General features: G+C 42.6%; 1 protein-coding gene across 1 annotated transcript in view; it reads left to right on the top strand.

The window, feature by feature from the left end:
* The window catches only part of LOC120060914 (proline-rich protein 12-like), a 51,829-nt gene extending 32,527 nt beyond the window's left edge, over positions 1 to 19,302 (top strand). The window contains exons 12-15 of the mRNA XM_039010343.1: positions 7,572 to 7,669; positions 14,612 to 14,743; positions 16,420 to 16,515; positions 17,439 to 19,302. Of these exons, the coding sequence (XP_038866271.1) occupies positions 7,572 to 7,669; positions 14,612 to 14,743; positions 16,420 to 16,515; positions 17,439 to 17,573 (461 nt within the window). The 3' untranslated portion in view covers positions 17,574 to 19,302. The remainder of the gene's footprint in view (positions 1 to 7,571; positions 7,670 to 14,611; positions 14,744 to 16,419; positions 16,516 to 17,438) is intronic.
* Positions 19,303 to 20,580: the final 1,278 nt, after the last annotated feature.

The raw sequence follows: 20,580 nt of genomic DNA, 5'->3' as shown, positions 1-20,580 counted from the left end.
GTCAGGTCATGACCCTGGTGAGAACGACGAGCAAGCAGATGAGCTTCCCTGAGACGGTTTCTGACAGTGTGCAGAAATTATTCGGTTGTGCAATCCCACAGTTTCATCAGCTGTCTGGGTGGAAGTCCTGGGCTGACGTGGTTACACGTGGTCTGCGGTTGTGAGGCCAGTTGGCCGTACTGCCAATTCTCTTAAACGAGAGGCGGCTTATGGTAGTGAAATTAACATTAAATTATCTGGCAACGGCTTTGGTGGACATTCCTGCAGTCAGCATGCCAATTGCGCACTCCCTCAACTTGAGACATCTGTGGCATTGTGTTGTGTGACAAAACTGCACATTTTAGTGGCCTTTCATTGTCCCCAGCACAAGGTGCACCTGTGTAATGACCATGCTGTTTAATCAGCTTCTTGATATACCACACCTGTCAGGTGGATGGATTATCTTGGCAAAGGAGAAACGCTCACTAACAGGGATGTAAACATTTGTGCTCAAATTTGTGTATGTTGGAAAATATCTGCAGTCTTATTTCAGCTCATAAAACACAAGTTGTGTTTTTATATTTTTGTTCAGTGTATTTACGAGAAACTGAACAGCGCTTTTTGTTGCTGATATTTATTATTTAAGATAATATTCAGCCTATTATTCAAAATATTTTTATATTTTGTTATTTAGCCACTAATTTCAAATGGTTAACTAAAGAACTAATACAGTTGAGATTGTAATCAATCTCAACTGGGTTTGGAAAATGTATTTTTTGTTTACAATGAAAGGTAAAGTTACCCAGAAGGATTTTGACATAAGCGCTGGGAACTTTGCCCTTGTCAGTTGTTCATATCACAATTTAATGTGTGTGATGTTTTTCTGAATAAAGTTGAGTTGGGGAAAATGTTTATTATGCCTTACTTTCCTTTGCAGCCTTTTGCTGGATCCACCTGGTAACCAAATGACTTAGGCTAATATATTATGGACATTTCTTTGAGATGATGTAAGAAAGGCGGAGAGTAACTGTGCACCTTCCAAAAATAGAATTGATCAGTATTGCAAAAAATGTATTTTTTCGTGATATGGATTTTTGTCAATATCGTCATAGTTTACTCTGTCGTCTCTTTCCCTGTCTCCTGTTGCAGCTGCTTCCCACGCACACAAAGCCTTGCAGCGCACTCAAGCAGCGCAGTTCCTCCTCCCCACTGTTAGATTCAAAATAGGTTTGCATGCTGCTCTGTTAGGTCAAATGCAGTTAACCGATTGTTCCAAACAAGAACAATGCTGCTTTCCACTTTGCTTCTTAAATGCCATTCTACTTTTATGATTCCAACAGTAGACTCGTGTTTTGATCTATATTGCAAATCAGACCGCTATATTTGGTAAAAGAAATAGCAATTACATTTTTTGGCCTATATCATGTAGCCCTAGCCTAGGTCATGTTCATTAGGCTCCAAATGGAAGAAATTGGACTGAAATGGGTATGGACTATTTGGAACTGATCATGGCGTGTCCTAATGAACACGGACAGCCCTGTTCAGGAGCGCTCAAAGTTACAGAATGTTCAGATATGATGATCTATCATGTCTGATCTATTCATAACATCGCTAACTGAAAACATTCTGAATTTTTCACCTCATTCGCCTCACATCCCAGTGGCACCCAGAGAGTTAAAGTTTGGATTTGTCCATAACAAGTGCAGAAAGTCTAACTTACCCGCCACCCTTTGGACAAATCCTAACTTTCCTTGGGGCAGAGAAAGGTTCAACACTGAAGGAATGGACATTAATCTTGCAATATGTCAAGGATCTTTGTACAAGTTGTCTCATGCGTATCCCAAGTTGAGGATTTGGCCCTAAGTCATTCTTGTTATGAGTTAGATGTAATTGATATAAAGGGACACTGTAGGGACACTGGCTGAACTGGGCTAGCCTGGTTACTCATTCACCGTAGCTAATCAAATCAACGTTTATTTGTCACGTGCGCCGAATACAACAGGTGTAGACCTTACAGTGAAATGCTTACTTACAGCCTCTAACCAATGGTGCGAAAAAAAGGTGTGTGTGTAGGTAAGTAAAGAAATAAAACAACAGTAAAAATACATTTGAAAAAAGAGTAGCAAGGCTATATACAGACACCTGTTAGTTAGGCTTATTGAGGTAGTATGTACATGTAGGTATCGTTAAAGTGACTATGCATATGTGATGAACAGAGAGTAGCAGAAGCGTAAAAAGAGGGGTTGGCGGGTGGTGGGACACAATGCAGATAGCCCGGTTAGCCAATGTGCGGGAGCACTGGTTGGTCGGGCCAATTTAGGTAGTATTTCCATGAATGTATAGTTAAAGTGACTATGCATATAAGATAAGCAGAGAGTAGCAGCAGTGTAAAAGAGGGGTTGGGGGGGCACACAATGCAAATAGTCTGTTCAGGAGTCTTATGAGTTGGGGGTAAAAACTGTTGAGAAGCCTTTTTGTCCTAGACTTGGCACTCCGGTACCGCTTGCCATGCGGTAGTAGAGAGAACAGTCTATGACTGGGGTTGCTGGGGTCTGTGACAATTTTTAGGGCCTTCCTCTGACACCGCCTGGTATAGAGGTCCTGGATGGCAGGCAGCTTTGCCCCAGTGATGTAATGGGCCATACGCACTACCCTCTGAAGTGCCTTGCGGTCGGAGGCCGAGCAATTGCCGTACCAGGCAGTGATGCAACCGGTCAGGATGCTCTCGATGTTGCAGCTGTAGAACCTTTTGAGGATCTCAGGACCCATGCCAAATCTTTTTCGTTTCCTGAGGGGGAATATGCTTTGTCGTGCCCTCTTCACGACTGTCTTGGTGTGTTTGGACCATTCTTCTAGTTTGTTGTTGATGTGGACACCAAGGAATTTGAACCTCTCAACCTGCTCCACTACAGCCCCGTCGATGAGAATGGGGACGTGCTCAGTGCTCCTTTTCCTGTAGTCCACAATCATCTCCTTAGTCTTGGTTACGTTGAGGGATAGGTTGTTATTCTGGCACCACCTGGCCAGGTCTCTGACCTCCTCCCTATAGGCTGTCTCGTCGTTGTCGGTGATCAGGCCTACCACTGTTGTGTCGTCAGCAAACTTAATGATGGTGTTGGAGGCATGCCTGGCCATGCAGTCGTGGGTAAACAGAAGTACAGGAGGGAACTGAGCACGCCCCCCTGGGGAGCTCCAGTGTTGAGGATCAGCGTGGCAGATGTGTTGCTACCTACCCTCACCACCTGGGGGCGGCTTGTCAGAAAGTTCAGAATTCAGTTGCAGAGGGAGGTTTTTAGTCCCAGGTTCCTTAGCTTGGTGATGAGCTTTGAGGGTACTATGGTGTTGAACGCTGAGCTGTAGTCAATGAACAGCATTCTCACATAGGTGTTCCTTTTGTCCAGGTGGGAAAGGGCAGTGTGGAGTGCAATAGGGGTTGCATCTGTGGATCTGTTTGGGCGGTATGCAAATTGGAGTGGGTCTAGGGTTTCTGGGATAATGGTGTTGATGTGAGCCATTACCAGCCTTTCAAAGCACTTCATGGCTACGGGCGTGAGTGCTACGGGTCTGTAGTCATTTAGGCAGGTTGCCTTTGTGTTCTTGGGCACAGGGACTATGGTGTTCTGCATGTTGGTATTACAGACTCAATCAGGGACATGTTGAAAATGTCAGTGAAGACACCTGCCAGTTGGTCAGCACATGCTCGGAGCACACGCCCTGGTAATCCGTCTGGCCCCGCAGCCTTGTGTATGTTGACCTGTTTAAAGGTCTTACTCACGTCGGCTAGGGAGAGCGTGATCACACAGTCGTCCGGAACAGCTGATGCTCTCATGCATGCCTCAGTGTTGCTTGCCTCGAAGCGAGCATAGAAGTGATTCAGCTCGACTGGTAGGCTCGTGTCACTGGGAAGTTCGCGGCTGTGCTTCCCTTTGTAGTCTGTAATAGTTTGCAAGCCCTGCCACATCCGACAAGCGTCGGAGCCGGTGTAGTATGATTCAATCTTAGCCCTGTATTGACGCTTTGCCTGTTTGATGGTTCGTCGCAGGGCATAGCGGGATTTCTTGTAAGCTTCCGAGTTAGAGTCCCGCACCTTGAAAGCGGCAGCTCTACCCTTCAGCTCAGTGCGAATGTTGCCTGTAATTCATGGCTTCTGGTTGGGGTATGTACGTACAGTCACTGTGGGGACAACGTCCTCAATACACTTATTGATAAAGCTGGAACCATTCTAGAAAGGACAAGGCGAGAAGAAAGTATCTGAGTCAGCACAGTGTGATTTGGGTCGGCCATACAGTGTGAATAAGGTACAGTGTGTGTTCGGGATAGTTTCTGACCTTTAGCCTTGATTGTTTCGTGCTCATTTCTGAAAAGCAAATAGTGTTATATCAGCTGTAATATGTCGGTAAAGAGTTTGATAAGGGAAGGCACTGCCAAACGTGCAACGTTCATTTGAATGGAAACAGTGATGTTTTGAACAACCAGTTGAATGTTGTGATTATGGTAATTGTTCGGTTTTGAGATTTCAAATGGTCAAACCCATATAGGGTTGCAAAGGGTTGGGAATTTTCCATGGGAAGTTCAGCCCAGGAATTTTGCTTAACTTATAACAGTGAACCTTTTTTGTGGGATACACAAGGCAATTCTAGGTCCTGTGACATATTTTGGTTAAACTATCCCCAACTCAATGGAATTGCAACCTTCTGCATGCACAGTGCATTCTTCCATCACATGTACAGTGCACTCTTCCATCACATGTACAGCTGATTCTCAAGATCCAGCACACTAATGAGATGCTATTGAGCCCACACTACTACACTGTCTGAGCCAAGGACTACATGCTTTCTGGTAAGTTTTGATTACAATACTGGGTGGGGTGAATATATTTTATATGACATGCATGATTTGTTGTTAACTAGTAAATAGTAGCCTACAGCAAAGCGTTTAAGTAATTTCTAACTTGTTAACAATTTCTGATAGTTAGTTTTTGCTACCATGTGGGTTTTAGCTTGCTTGAGCCTGCTAACTGAGGGTTAATTCACCAGTTTCCATACATGTTTCATTTTAAAACATTTATCTTACAAAGGAGTTGTTTAATCTAACTGCTTAACTATTTATCTGTACATGGAATTGTATTCTTTTTTTTTAAACATTTTTTTTCTAATCTTCACAGGAAAATGCCACGGGCACTATCTGATGTGTGGAGACATTTCACTGCAGCTAATGTAGAAGGAAAAGCTGTGTACATTTGCAAATACTGTGCCAAATCATATGTGAAGAATGCAACAAAGATGCAGAATCATCTGGCCAAGAGCATAAAGTTCCCTCAGCGCTCACAACATGCAACCTCTGACAAAAGTTCCTCTACTTTTATTTGAGGTGAAAATGATGAATCGGACACCTTATCGATAGCAACAGCTCATGGTCCTCTTGGAATCAGATGGTTTTTTTGACTCAATGGAGGAACATAGTCCGAGAAATGCTGATGGATGTCTTGCTCGAGCTGTGTATGCAACTGGTTCACCTCTGATGCTCACAGGCAATGTGTATTGTAAGAGATTTGTGAATGTTCTTCGCCCAGCATACACTCCTCCAACCAGACATGCTTTATCTACTCATTTGCTGGACGCAGAGTTCCACAGAGTTCCACAGAGTTGAAATGATAGAGAACGCAGACTGTATTGCAATCATCTGATGGGTGGTTGAATGTTTGTGGGCAAGGAATAATTAACTACATAATCTCCACCCCTCAACCAGTATTCTACAAGAGCACAGACACAAGAGACAACAGACACCGGTCTCTACATTGCAGATGAGTTTGAAGGCAGTCATCAATGACCTTGGACAACAGACGTTATTTGCACTGGTGACTGACAATTCTGCGAACATGAAGGCTGCTTGGTCTAAAGTGGAGGAGTCCTACCCTCACATCACACCCATTGGCTGTGCTGCTCATGCATTGAAACATCATGGCACTGAAAACAATGGATACACTCTACAAGAGAGCCAAGGAAATGGTTAGGTATGTGAAGGGTCATCAAGTTATAGCAGCAATCTACCTCACCAAGGAAAGTGAGAAGAATAAGAGCACCACATTGAAGCTGCCCAGCAACTACTGTTGGGGTGTCATGTTTGACAGTCTCCTGAAGGGGAAGGAGTCTCTCCAAGCTGTATCAGTCTGCCGATATGGACAGCCCCATCAAGAGGATCCTCCTGGATGACGTATTTTGGGAGAGAGTGGTAAGCAGCCTGAAACTCCTGAAACCTATAGCAGCCATTGCACGGATTGAGGGAGACAATGCCATCCTGTCTGATGTTCAGACTCTGCTTGCAGATGTAAGAGAAGATATCTGTACTGCCCTGCCCACTTCACTGTTGCGCTAAGCAGAGGAAACTGAAGTTCTGAAATACATGAAAAAGCGTGAAGACTTCTGCCTAAAGCTCATAAACAATGGATACATGTTGGACCCCAAGTACGCTGGCAAGAGCATCCTGTCTGGTGCAGAGATCAACAAAGCCTATACTACCGTGTCTCGCCACCTTGGCCTGGAAGAGGGCAAGGTTCTTGGCAGTCTGGCGAAGTACACTTCCAAGCAAGGGCTTTGGGATGGCACCATAGGCAATTTGGCAGTCGTGCCAATATATCTCATCAGCCACCTGGTGGAAGGGACTTTGTGGATCTGAGGCTCTTTCCCCTGTTGCCTCCATCATCCTCCAAATTCCACCAACATCAGCTGCCTCAGAGTGCAACTGGTCCTTGTTTGGGAACACACACACCAAAGCACGCAACAGGCTGACCAATACAAGGGTTGAAAAATTGGTGGCCATCCGGGCAAATTTGAGGCTTTTTGGGGCTGACAATGAGCCATCCTCAACAAGGTTAGAACGTGACAGTGAAGATGAGGCCTCAGAGTCCAATGTTCAAGAGGTGGACATTGAGGAGGTCCAGGGAGAAAACATGGAAGCCTGAGAGGAAGACAACCAAAGCTTTAGTTTCTAGACTATCATTTTACAGACATATGTTGAAAATATTTTTGGGAGATGCGATGGATCATTGGGGATCATTCAATATTCCCTTCGTTGTTGTTCAGTGAAGTCATCCCATGTGACGAGTCAACTCATTTAATTAAAGTTCAATTCGTAGCTGAATTGTTTTTTTCTATTGGAAGGATTTAATAATTTGCAATTGTCTACTTATGATAAGGAAAAAGGTTTATGTTTCTGTCTCCATATGATATGGTAAATATATCCAATGCAAAAAACATCTACATTTAAATGGTATTAATATTAATTTGCATATATTCCCACGGAAAGTTTCCACCTGAATATTCCCCAAAATGTGCAACTCTACACCAATATTGATCAGGCCACACCCCGCCACACACACCAAACAGGACCAAACATACCTTGAGGAATGTTGAACAGTGCACAGCATTGTGGGAAAGCGTTAGGTTCAGTACAAACTGTTCCGCAATGTAGCAAAACATGTCATCAACTGAATATGCCCCTGGTTAGCCTCTCCAGGTTTGGAATGATTGACAGTCGTTTGAAACATATCCAATTAATCAGGCTTTCCTCTCCATCTCCATTGGTTCCCTCAGATGAGCTGTACCTCCCTGGAATGAGGAAGATTGATGGCATCATCGTGGAACAGAAGAGGAGACTGATGAGGAGAGTAAACATGAGTACTCAGCACCAGGTAACCTGCTCTGAATATACTGTAAATGTATATATTCTGAACAGAAATATAAAAGCAACATGCCACAATTTTAAAGATTTTACTGAGTTACAGTTCATATAAGAAAATCAGTCAATTAAATATTTTTTTTATTTTAAATTCGGCCCTAATCTATGGTTTTTAGTGGTTTGCGAAAGTATTCACCTCCTTTGCATTTTTCCTATTTTGTTGCCTTTACAACCTGGAATTAAAATAGATTTTTTGGGGGGGTTGTATCATTTGATTTACACAACATGCCTACCATTTTGAAGATGCAAAATATTTTTTATTGTGAAACAAACAAGAAATAAGACAAAAAAATCAGAACTTGAGCGTGCATAACTGTTCACCCCCCCAAAGTCAATACTTTGTAGAGTCACCTTTTGCAGCAATTACAGCTGCAAGTCTCTTGGGGTATGTCTCTATAAGCTTGGCACATCTATCCACTGGGATTTTTGCCCATTCTTCAAGGAAAAACTGCTCCAGCTCCTTCAAGTTGGATGGTTTCCACTGGTGTACAGCAATCTTAGTCATATCACATATTCTCAATTGGATTTAGGTCTGGGCTTTGACTAGGCCATACCAAGACATTTAAATGTTTCCCCTTAAACCACTCGTGTTGCTTTAGCAGTAGGCTTAGGGTCATTGTCTTGCTGGAAGGTGAACCTCTGACCAGTCTCAAATCTCTGGAAGACTGAAACAGGTTTCCCTCAAGAATTTCCTGTATTTAGCGCCATCCTTCATTCCTTCAATTCTGACCAGTTTCCCAGTCCCTGTCGATGCAAAAACTTCCCCACAGCATGATGCTGCCACCACCATGCTTCACTGTGGGGATGGTGTTCTCGGGGTGATGAGAGGTGTTGGGTTTTTCGTAAGACATAGCGTTTTCCTTGTTGGCCAAAAAGCTAAATTTTAGTCTCATCTCCAGAGTACCTTCTTCTATATGTTTAGGGTGTCTCCCACATGCCTTTTGGCAAACACCAAATGTGTTTTCTGATTTTTTTCTTTAAGCAATGGCTTTTTTCTGGCCACTCTTCCGTAAAGCCCAGCTCTGTGGAGTGTACGGCTTAAAGTGGTCCTATGGACAGATACTCCAATCTCCGCTGTGGAGCTTTGCAGTTCCTACAGGGTTGTCTTTGGTCTCTTTGTTGCCTCTCTGATTAATGCCCTCCTTGCCTGGTTTGTGAGTTTTGGTGGGTGGCCCTCTCTTGGCAGGTTTGTTGTGGTGCCATATTCTTTCATTTTTTTATCATGGATTTAATGGTGCTCTGTGAGATGTTCAAACTTTTGAATATTTTTTTATAACCCAACCCTGATCTGTACTTCTCCACAACTTTGTCCCTGACCTGTTTTGAAGAGCTCCTTGGTTTTCATGGTGCTGCATACTTGGTGGTTCCCCTTGCTGAGTGGTGTTGCAGACTCTGGGGCCTTTCAGAACAGTTGTGTGTGTATTTATACTGAGATCATGTGACAGATCATGTGAGACTTAGATTGCACACAGGTGGACTTTATTTAACTGATTATGTGACTTCTGAAGCTTATTGGTTGCACCAGATCTTATTTAGGGGCTTCATAGCAAAGGGGGTGAATACATATGCATGCACCACTTTTCTGTTTTTTATTTCAGGAAATTTTCTGAAACAAGAAAAAAAAATCTATTTCACTTCACCAATTTGGGCTATTTTGTGTATGTCCATAACATGAAATCCAAATAAAAATCAATTTAAATTACAGGCTGTAACGCAACAAAATAGGAAAAACTCCAAGGGGGATGAATACTTTTGCAAGGCACTGTACATGTCTGGGAATACAGATATGCATCTGTTTGTCACAGATGCCTTTAAAGAAATGGGCCTCATAATGGGCCTTGGATCTCCTCACAGTATCTCTGCATTCAGATTTCCATCGATATAATGCAATTGTGGTTATTGTCCGTAGCTTATGCCTGCCTATACCATAACCCCACCACCACCATAGGGCACTCTGTTCACTTAACAGCTCTGGTTGACAATCCTGCAGTCTGAATGCCCAATTGCACTCTCCCTCAACTTGAGACATGTGGAATTGTGTGTTGTGTGACAAAACTGCAAGTTTTAGTGGCCTTTTATTGTCCCCAGCACAAGGTGCACCTGTGTAATGACCACGCTGTTTAATCAGCTTCTTGATATGCCATTATCAGGCCCATTATCAGCATGGACATTTCTAAATGACCCCTAACTTTTGAACGGTAGTCGGCATGCATACACGCACGCACCCACTTTGAAGAATCTAAAATATACACTGCTCAAAAAAATAAAGGGAACACTTAAACAACACAATGTAACTCCAAGTCAATCACACTTCTGTGAAATCAAACTGTCCACTTAGGAAGCAACACTGATTGACAATAAATTTCACATGCTGTTGTGTAAATGGAATAGACAAAAGGTGGAAATTATAGGCAATTAGCAAGACACCCCCAAAAAAGGAGTGATTCTGCAGGTGGTGACCACAGACCACTTCTCAGTTCCTATGCTTCCTGGCTGATGCTTTGGTCACTTTTGAATGCTGGCAGTGCTCTCACTCTAGTGGTAGCATGAGACGGAGTCTACAACCCACACAAGTGGCTCAGGTAGTGCAGTTCATCCAGGATGGCACATCAATGCGAGCTGTGGCAAAAAGGTTTGCTGTGTCTGTCAGCGTAGTGTCCAGAGCATGGAGGCGCTACCAGGAGACAGGCCAGTACATCAGGAGACGTGGAGGAGGCCGTAGGAGGGCAACAACCCAGCAGCAGGACCGCTACCTCCGCCTTTGTGCAAGGAGGTGCACTGCCAGCGCCCTGCAAAATGACCTCCAGCAGGCCACAAATGTGCATGTGTCTGCTCAAACGGTCAGAAACAGACTCCATGAGGGTGGTATGAGGGCCCGACGTCCACAGGTGGGGGTTGTGCTTACAGCCCAACACCGTGCAGGACGTTTGGCATTTGCCAGAGAACACCAAGATTGGCAAATTCGCCACTGGCGCCCTGTGCTCTTCACAGATGAAAGCAGGTTCACACTGAGCACATGTGACAGAGTCTGGAGACGCCGTGGAGAACGTTCTGCTGCCTGCAACATCCTCCAGCATGACCGGTTTGGCGATGGGTCAGTCATGGTGTGGGGTGGCATTTCTTTGTGGGGCCGCATAGTCCTCCATGTGCTCGCCAGAGGTAGCCTGACTGCCATTAGGTACCGAGATGAGATCCTCAGACCCCTTGTGAGACCATATGCTGACACATGCACATTTGTGGCCTGCTGGAGGTCATTTTGCAGGGCTCTGGCAGTGCACCTCCTTGCACAAAGGCGGAGGTAGCGGTCCTGCTGCTGGGTTGTTGCCCTCCTACGGCCTCCTCCACGTCTCCTGATGTACTGGCCTGTCTCCTGGTAGCGCCTCCATGCTCTGGACACTACGCTGACAGACACAGCAAACCTTTTTGCCACATCTCGCATTGATGTGCCATCCTGGATGAACTGCACTACCTGAGCCACTTGTGTGGGTTGTAGACTCCGTCTCATGCTACCACTAGAGTGAAAGCACTGCCAGCATTCAAAAGTGACCAAAACATCAGCCAGGAAGCATAGGAACTGAGAAGTGGTCTGTGGTCACCACCTGCAGAATCTCTCCTTTTTTGGGGGTGTCTTGCTAATTGCCTATAATTTCCACCTTTTGTCTATTCCATTTGCACAACAGCATGTGAAATTTATTGTCAATCAGTGTTGCTTCCTAAGTGGACAGTTTGATTTCACAGAAGTGTGATTGACTTGGAGTTACATTGTGTTGTTTAAGTGTTCCCTTTATTTTTTTGAGCAGTGTATTTAGATTTGTTTAACACTTTTTGGGGGTTATTATATGATGCCATGTGTGTTATTTCATAGTTTTAATGTCTTCACTATTATTCTACAATGTAGAAAATAGTAAAAAATATAAAACCCTTGAATGAGTAGGTGTTCTAAAACGTTTGAGTGATTTTTTTTTTTAAATTTTATATATGTATACAGTTGAAGTCGGAAGTTTACATACACCTTAGCCAAATACATTTAAACTCAGTTTTTCACAATTCCAGACATTTTATTCTAGTAAAAATTCCCTGTCTTAGGTCAGTTAGGATCACCACTTTATTTTAAGAATGTGAAATGTCAGAATAATAGGAGAGAGAATGATTTATTTCAGATTTTTTTTCTTTCATCACATTCCCAGTGGGTCAGAGGTTTACATACACTCAATTAGTATTTGGTAGCATTGCCTTTAAATTGTTTAACTTGGGTCAAACGTTTTGGGTAGCCTTCCACAAGCTTCCCACAATAAGTTTGGTAAATTTTGTCCCATTCCTCCCGACAGAGCTGGTGTAACTGAGTCAGGTTTGTAGGCCTCCTTGCTCGCACATGCTTTTTCAGTTCTGCCAACAAATTTTCTATGGGTTGAGGTCGAGGCTTTGTGATGGCCACTCCAATACCTTGACTTTGTTGTCCTTAAGCCATTTTGTCACTTTGGAAGTATACTTGGGGTCATTGTCCACTTGGAAGACCCATTTGCGATCAAGCTTCAACTTCCTGACTGATGTCTTGAGATTTTGCTTTAATATATACACATAATTTTCCTGCTTCATGATGCCATCTATTTTGTGAAGTGCACCAGTCCCTCCTGCAGCAAAGCACCCACACAACATGATGCTGCCACCCGCGTTCTTCATGGTTGGGATGGTGTTCTTCAGCTTGCAAGCTTCCTCCTTTTTCCTCCAAACATAATGATGGTCATTATGGCCAAACAGTTCTATTTTTGTTTCATCAGACCAGAGGACATTTATCTTTGTACCCATGTGCATTTGCATTACGTAGTCTGGCTTTTTTATGGCGGTTTTGGAGCAGTGGCTTCTTCCTTGCTGAGCGGCCTTTCAGGTTATGTCGATTTAGGACTCGTTTTACTGTGGATATAGATACTTTTGTACCTGTTTCCTCCAGCATCTCCACAAGGTCCTTTGCTGTTGTCCTGGGATTGATTTGCACTTTTAACACCAAAGTACATTCAACTCTAGGAGACAGAAGGTGTGTCCTTCCTGAGTGGTATGATGGCTGCGTGGTCCCATGGTGTTTATACTCGCGTACTATTGTTTGTACAGATGAGCGTGGTACCTTCAGGCGTTTGGAAATTGCTCCCAAGGATGAACCAGACTTGTAGAGGTCTACAATATTTTTTCTGAGGTATTGGCTGATTTCTTTTGATTTTCCCATGATGTCAAGCACTGAGTTTGAAGGTAGGCCTTGAAATACACCCACAGGTACACCTCCAATTGACTCAAATTATGTCAATTAGCCTATCAGAAGCTTCTAAAGCCATGACATAATTTTCTGGAATTTTTCAAGCTATTTAAAGGCACAGTCAACTTAGTGTATGTAAACTTCTGACCCACTGGAATTGTGATACAGTGAAATAATCTGTAAACAATTTTTTGAAAAATTACTTGTCATGCACAAAGTAGATGTCCGAACTGTCTTGCCAAAACTTTAATTTGTTAACAAGAAATGTGTGTAGTGGTTGAAAAATTAGTTTTAATGACTCCAACCTAAGTGTATGTACATTTCTGACTTCAACTGTGTGTGTGTATATATTTAGCCACCCTTTGCCTTGATGACAGCTTTGCACACTCTTGGCATTCTCTCAACCAGCTTAATGAGGTAGTCACCTGGAATGTATTTAAATTAACAGGTGCGCCTTAAGTTCATTTGTGGAATTTATTTCCTTCATTACTTTAATGATGGACCAACACATTACGTGATTGACTGCTTTAATGATGGACCAGCAGATTATAGGTCAGTAAATATGGAAAATTTCAAGAACTTTGAAAGTTTCTTCAAGTGCAGTCGCAAAAACCATCAAGCACTATCATGAAACTGTCTCTCATGAGGACCGCCACAGGAAAGGAAGACCCAGCTACCTCTGCTGCAGAGGATAAGTTCATTGGAGTTACCAGCCTCAGAAATTGCAGCTCAAGTAAATGCTTCAGAGTTCAAGTAACAGACACATCTCAAAATCATCTGTTCAGAGGAGTCTGTGTAAATCTGGCATTCATGGTTGAATTCCTGCAAAGAAATCACTACTAAAGGACACCAATAAGAAGAAGAGACTTGCTTGGGCCAAGAAACACGAGCAATGGACATTAGACCCGTGGATATCTGTCCTTTTGGTCTGATGAGTCCAAATTTGAGATTTTTGGTTCCAACCGCCGTGTCTTTGTGAGACACAAAGTAGGTGACCAGATCTCCGCATCAATTATTCCCACCGTGAAGCATGAAGGTGGTGTGAAGGTGTGGGCGTGCTTTGCTGGTGACACTGTTTGTGATTTATTTAGAGTTCATGGTACACTTAACCAGCATGGCTACCACAGCATTCTGCAGCAGTATGCCATCCCATCTGGTTTGCGCTTAGTCCCACTATCATTTGTTTTTCAACAGGAAAATGATCCAAAACACACCTCCAGGCTGTGTAAGCGCTATTTGACCAAGGAGAGTGTGAAGACCAGGTCATCTTATGCAGCACTCCGTCAATCATCCAACCTCAACTCAATTTGAGATGGTTTGGGATAAGTTGGACCGCAGAGTGAAGGAAAAGCAGCCAGCAAGTGCTCAGCATATGTGGGAACTCCTTTAAGACTGTTGGAAAAGCATTCCTCAGGAATGTGGTTGAGAGAATGCCAAGAGTGTGCAAAGCTGTCAAGGCAAAGGATGGCTAATTTGAAGAATCTAAAATGTAAAATATATTTAGATTTGTTTAACACCTTTTTTGGTTACTACATGATTCTATGTGTTGTTTTGATGTCTTCACTATTATTCTAGTGTAGAAAATAGTACAAACTTTTGACTGGTTGTGTGTGTGTGTGGTTTCCTTCCATTTTCTCTCCACCCGTTTAGGAGACCCTGCACATGTATCCTCATATGGCGGCGGACCCCCTGGACTCAGGAGCTGTGTCGATGCGGCTCAGTGGGGAAGGCTACAACCGCAAGACCCTTAACAGAGTCAAGAAGAGCCTACCCAAACCAGAGGTGTGTGTTTGTAGGTAGTTCTGATGTAGGTGGTTTTGCATACCAAATATGCCAGATGTTGTTGTGGGGGGAGGCCAGAGGGAGTTGCTCATTTTGGAGGTGGGTTGCTCTTTTGATTCCTATATGGAGCAGACCTTTGCTGCCAAGTTGCTGAATTACCACCCCATCATGCCTTGATTACCAGTAGGGATGTGACAAATGGAAAACATTTATTTAATGTATAAACTGCTTTATCGGTTTTCTGTTAAAACAATAGAAATTCCTAAAAGTATTGCCACACAGGACTTTGCTGCGGTCGCTTGCCTTGCTCAGCCATTTTTCCAACTCTTACCGACGATGACGTAGCGATGGAATCGTCTCCAAAATAATTGATTCCTCGACTCCTTGCACGTCGCCTTCCGACGTCAACTCCCAAGTGTCAAGATTTAGCGTTTGTTTAACAGAGGAGACAAATTTAGATGCTGTACTGTCAAGAACATAAACACTCGCATCTTTCATAGCGAGCTAGCGAGGGACGGAGAGAGGGGAGGGTCACGATAGAGTCAGGTCGGCCACCAGGCAGACATTCAGAATCGTGTACTAGGCCTGTCTATTGGCAATCAATAGCTGTATCTCACAGTTTCTATCTCACAATGTCTCTCAACTTCTGTGAAGCGGGGCCTATCATCAATGAATAGGCTAGGATATTGAGATGCGCGAGATACAACATTTCAGTCACACACAGTATGTGTGCAGGTTCGCTTCACGCTTTTCACAGCGTGGTAGCCACGGGAGAAAAACAGCGGAGAAGTTGAGCCTCGCGCGTCAACCCTTTTAGTAATTGCGGAAATTGACCCACTATGCTGTTTACTTTCTATGTAAATTTAAAATAAATAATAATTGGGTTATTGATTCTTCTTAACGTTAAGGATCCCAATTTTGTTTAAACGTTCAAATCAAACTTTGTCACATGCGCCGTGAAATGCTTACTTACAAGCCCTTCACCAACAATGCAGTTCAAGAACGAGTTAAGAAAATATTTACCAAATAAACTAAAGTAACACAATAACAAGAACGAGGCTATATATAGGTGGTACCACTATCGAGTCAATGTGCAGGGGTACAGGTTAGTTGAGGTAATTTGTACACCAGTGCAAAGTTGTGGTACTGATGTTTGGGAGCCTCGGCCGTGTACATAGGCTTGACAGTACATGGCCTTCAGATTGCAGGCCTGCGTAAGACAGGCAAAGCAGCTAGCTAGTTACTGCTCCGTGTCAGCTGTCATGGGCAGCATAGCTGTATGGAGAAGGTGCTTGCTGTATCCCTGAGTGTCCATATACATTGACTTCAGAAAGTATTCTCAACCCTAGACTTCTTCAAGATTTTGTTTCAATTCAATTCTTCGACTGTAATGTAATTTGTGGATTCAAATAAAGTATTTTGGGTGTGTGTTTTTGAGGGGGCGGGTGTGTTTGTGGGTATTTGCAGTGAGTGGGTGTTTTGCGTTCAAGGCATTACCAACAATCAGTTCAACAGCTGCTAGGTTGCGTTGCCCATCTCTCCCATGAGTTGGTAGTTTGTTTGTAGGTATTTGCAGGTGTGCGTCATGTGCATTCTCATGTCGCACTGTTGAACCTTTGATTATATAGGTGAATTTTATTCTCTCCATATATTGTTTTTAATCTGTCTTCCCCCAGGACCTTAAACTGTCAACAGAATCATGTCGGATCTACAGCCTCTATCACTCCCTGCATCATTATAAATATCATACTTTCTTACACTGCAAGAAAGAGGTAAGGATATCCGCCCTGTATTTTATATTATTGTAATAGATACACCTATTTGATATATATTTCTCTTGTTGATATTGAAATATTGGATCAAGAACAGTTATTTGTGTCTCCTCTACTATGGTTTATTTAAATATTGTTTCAATTTACCCAGCAGAAATATTACCCAAATGTATTTTATTCCTTTATCCTTGCTTAAACACACCAGATATATTGTGGTTGAAATCCCCTGCTGACATAGAGTAAATTCAATTAATCTTTGCTAATCAATGGTTGATAGGAATTCTAAATATTGTGTTTATATATTAATGCTGTCAAACAATTTAAAATAAATAATTGCACGATTTTTCAGTAGTTAATCACGATTTAATTGCAATTTTTGAAATTGCTTAAATTTGGCTCTAAAAAGCAGGGCATTGCGTTACAGGCATACTATACTTTGATTGTAAGGGCCAGAAACACACAATTATCTGTATCAGAAACAAAATGCTCTCAATGTTTAAGTAGGCTTACTCCCTCTTATCAATGTTCTTGAAGTTTAAGACTTGCACATAGACACACACACACACTCAAGTACTGTTAAAGCTTCAGGCATTCTAAATGAGTGTTCTTCCCATTTCTGAAACACGGAGCATATCAACCTGTCCAACTATGTTGTGAGTTCCACAGAAGACAACAGATCAGCCAGGCCTAGGCTACTTATCCATGTTCTTCAACATGAACTAGTCACAAGCTGTAACGCGTTAACGCATAAACTTTGACAGCCCTAGTTTATATTAATATTGTGTTTACCCAGCATAGATAATGTTTATTCCTTGGGTAGACACACCATAGACTTGAGACATGTCCTTCTATTTTTCAAATAGACATATTACCATAGTCTAAATATACTGTATATTGTGCTTATATTTGTGTTTCCCTGGCAGACCAACACTATAGAGCAGGCGGCTGAGGACCCTGGGCAGGAGGAGGTGGTGCAGCAGTGTATGGCCAACCAGGGCTGGCTGGACACCCTCTTCAACTCCTTCATCGAGCTGCTCACACTCAGCGCCAAGGCCTGAGCGACAGACAGAGGGGATGGAAGACAGAAAGAAAAGAGAAAGCGAAAGAACAAAAGGCACAGAAACTAGGCCCCAGGAACGGTGAGGTGGGCGAACGAGGTAAGAGGTCCCATCCCACCTGGAGTCGTGTGGGTCCGACGGACAACTTGAAAGGCCACTCTAGGAACAAGAGGGTCGGTAGGTGTGACCTTGGAGAGTGACCTCTCCTTAGTTCAATGACAAAAATATAGCAATTAATTGACTTGACCTTGAGAATGGATGATGACCCCCACCGGAGCTGGTGTTGTTCCTGATTGGTCAAGAGATGACACTGACCAATCAGGAGGCAAAGACCAAGGTGAGAAAATACACCGAAGGCAGAAGGAGGAGCTATTGCACCTAGTCACGTGGATTGTCTCACAGACATCGTAAAACTGTGCGTCAGACAAAAAACGTTTCAGAGAATCTATTACTGTCTGTTTTTACATAAATTATTTGTTTTTAAACATTGCATTAGAGGAGTGCAGTGAGCGGTGTGAATATATGGCTTGTCTGTGGAAAGGATGCAACATAACGGTGTTAATTCTCTCACTTGTTCAATGCGACAGTAGGCAGCGGCACCAGTGAGCTATGTGATAATATATAAACCCATTTAAATTATTTCTATGAGGAGGATTTTAACAAACTCTCACGAGTGCTGGGATGCCGCCTTAGCATTAACATTTTTCACATGTTAAACGTTCAATTGTACGTACACCCACATATCCGAGCTGTCTTATTTTTTTTCTTTGACACAAAAGATGGGTGGATGAGACGGAAACCTGACATCAACTTTGTAGAGAATGGGTATATTTGAAACCGACATTGTAGTGCTTTAGTTCATCAGAATCATGCAGCTGCAAAGAGAAAAACATTATCAAGTTCCCCTACAGGAATGGTTATAAATGAGTCATATTTAATTTTTATGTCTGATGTTTTGCATATTACTATAACATTTTTTTTTGGGGGGGGGGGACATTTTTCCTTGGAAAGACAGTCTGTAAATATTGTACAGTTCTTGACAAATCTTTGTTTATACATTAGATACTCAGCGAAATGTTTTGCCACGAGCAGCATCGCAGATATTGAGATGAGCGAGATGTAAGACTTCTCTCTCACAGTCATACACAGTATCTGAGCATGTGAACGGGTTCGCTTCACACTGTTGCAGCCTGGTAGCCACGGGACCAAAACAGTGGAGAAGTTGAGCCTCGCGCTTCAACCCTTTTAGTTGTTGCGGAAATTGACCCACTATGCTGTTTACTTTCTGCATCCACGTCATATCGCTGAGTCTACCTTAAATAACTCTCCTGTATTTGAAACACAAATAAAAACGCAAAGAACAGTTTGTTGTTGAAGTCAATTAATGTATATGAAATAGATTAGATTACAGAAGGGAAGTTATCCAGAGCTGTTGGTGACGTAGAAGCTGGAAAAAGAAACTGTAGACACAGCATTTTTGCTCATGGGGCATTTAAACCAGGTATGACATACGGCGACTTTCCTGGTACAACCAGTTAAGCGAAACATGACATGTCCTATCTGCTTGCCCATGTCCAACAAAGAAGCCCATCTGTCATGGGGTGGGTAAATTAAAATGTCAGTCTTTTCTGGCTAGGTCGCAAGTTCTTTTTTTATTTTTTTCTTATTCTTTGTAATACGTTTTTTGGATGCGATCGTCCAAGTCAATGTTAATAAAAACCTCTTAAGGATCGGCCCCTTTTTTTTTCAATTTTCACCTAAAATGACATACCCAAATCGACCTGCCTGTAGCTCATGCCCTGAAGCAAGGATATGCATATTCTTGGTAGAATTTAAGAGGAAACACTTTGAAGTTTGTGGAAATGTGAAAGGAATGTCGGAGAATATAACACATTAGATCTGGTAAAAGATAGTACAAAGAAAAAAAACGTATTTTTTTGTACCATCTTTGAAATGCAAGGGACGGGTCATAATGTATTATTCCAGCCCAGGTGCAATTTAGATTTCGGCCACTAGATGGCATCAGTGTATGTGCAATGTGTCCGACTGATCCAATGAACCATTGCATTTCTGTTCAAACTTTTGTGTCAAGACTGTCCAAATGGGCCTAATTTGTTTATTAATAACTTTTCATGTTCAAAACTGTGCACTCTCCTCAAACAATAGCATGGTATTCTTTCCCTGTAATAGCTACTGCAAATTGGACAGTGCAGTTAGATTAACAAGAATTTAAGCTCTCTGCCAATATCAGATATGTCTACGTCCTGGGAAATGTTCTTATTACTTACAACCTCATGCTAATCTTATTAGCCTACATTAGCTCAGCCGTCCCGTAGGGGACCCACCAATCCTGAAGAAGTTTTAAGAGTTTGCTACAAGTGTAGCTAACGTTGTAGTCTGATGCTATCTACCGAAATTGCTTATGTAAAGCTATTTTTAAGTTAGCTAGCTCGATTCTTTTCAGGCTGAGCACAACGTTTTTGACACTGCTTTTTTCTGATAAATATATTCATTGCATCCGACATGGAGTCCAGTTTCATAATATTACCGTATGTCCCAGCTGCTTGCCGTAGTTTTGAAGTAATCACAATAAACAGGCCTTATTTTAGGGCACATTTCACCCTTCCAGCTGCTATTAGTTCTATTGAGCAGCGTGGCACCAACTCGCCTTTGGAACGTTCTATTCCCAGCCCATTGTTCTGCTTCATAATACAATTTAAACTGAGAAATTTGGACAATTTTTGTTTTCTAAATGGCTTCTGGGTAATTTGATATGCGTCAATCTGTTCGTTCGTAGGCATCGAATTGAGCGTATGCTGCACGGGTTCACTGAGTTACAAACCAAATGGATGGGTCTAGCTCATTTATTTGTTGATCTGATGTAGTTGGTACCTCAGATTATCAACCCAGCGAAATAAGTATGTAGTATCCGCAGATGGCCACGGTGAGGAGCAGGAGTTATAAATCCATACATTTTTTTTGCTGGGAAAAAACGCTAACCCTTATA

Source organism: Salvelinus namaycush, chromosome 16, assembly GCF_016432855.1.
Source record: "Salvelinus namaycush isolate Seneca chromosome 16, SaNama_1.0, whole genome shotgun sequence".
Lineage (NCBI taxonomy): Eukaryota > Metazoa > Chordata > Actinopteri > Salmoniformes > Salmonidae > Salvelinus > Salvelinus namaycush.
This window is presented reverse-complemented; position numbering and strand designations above follow the sequence as displayed.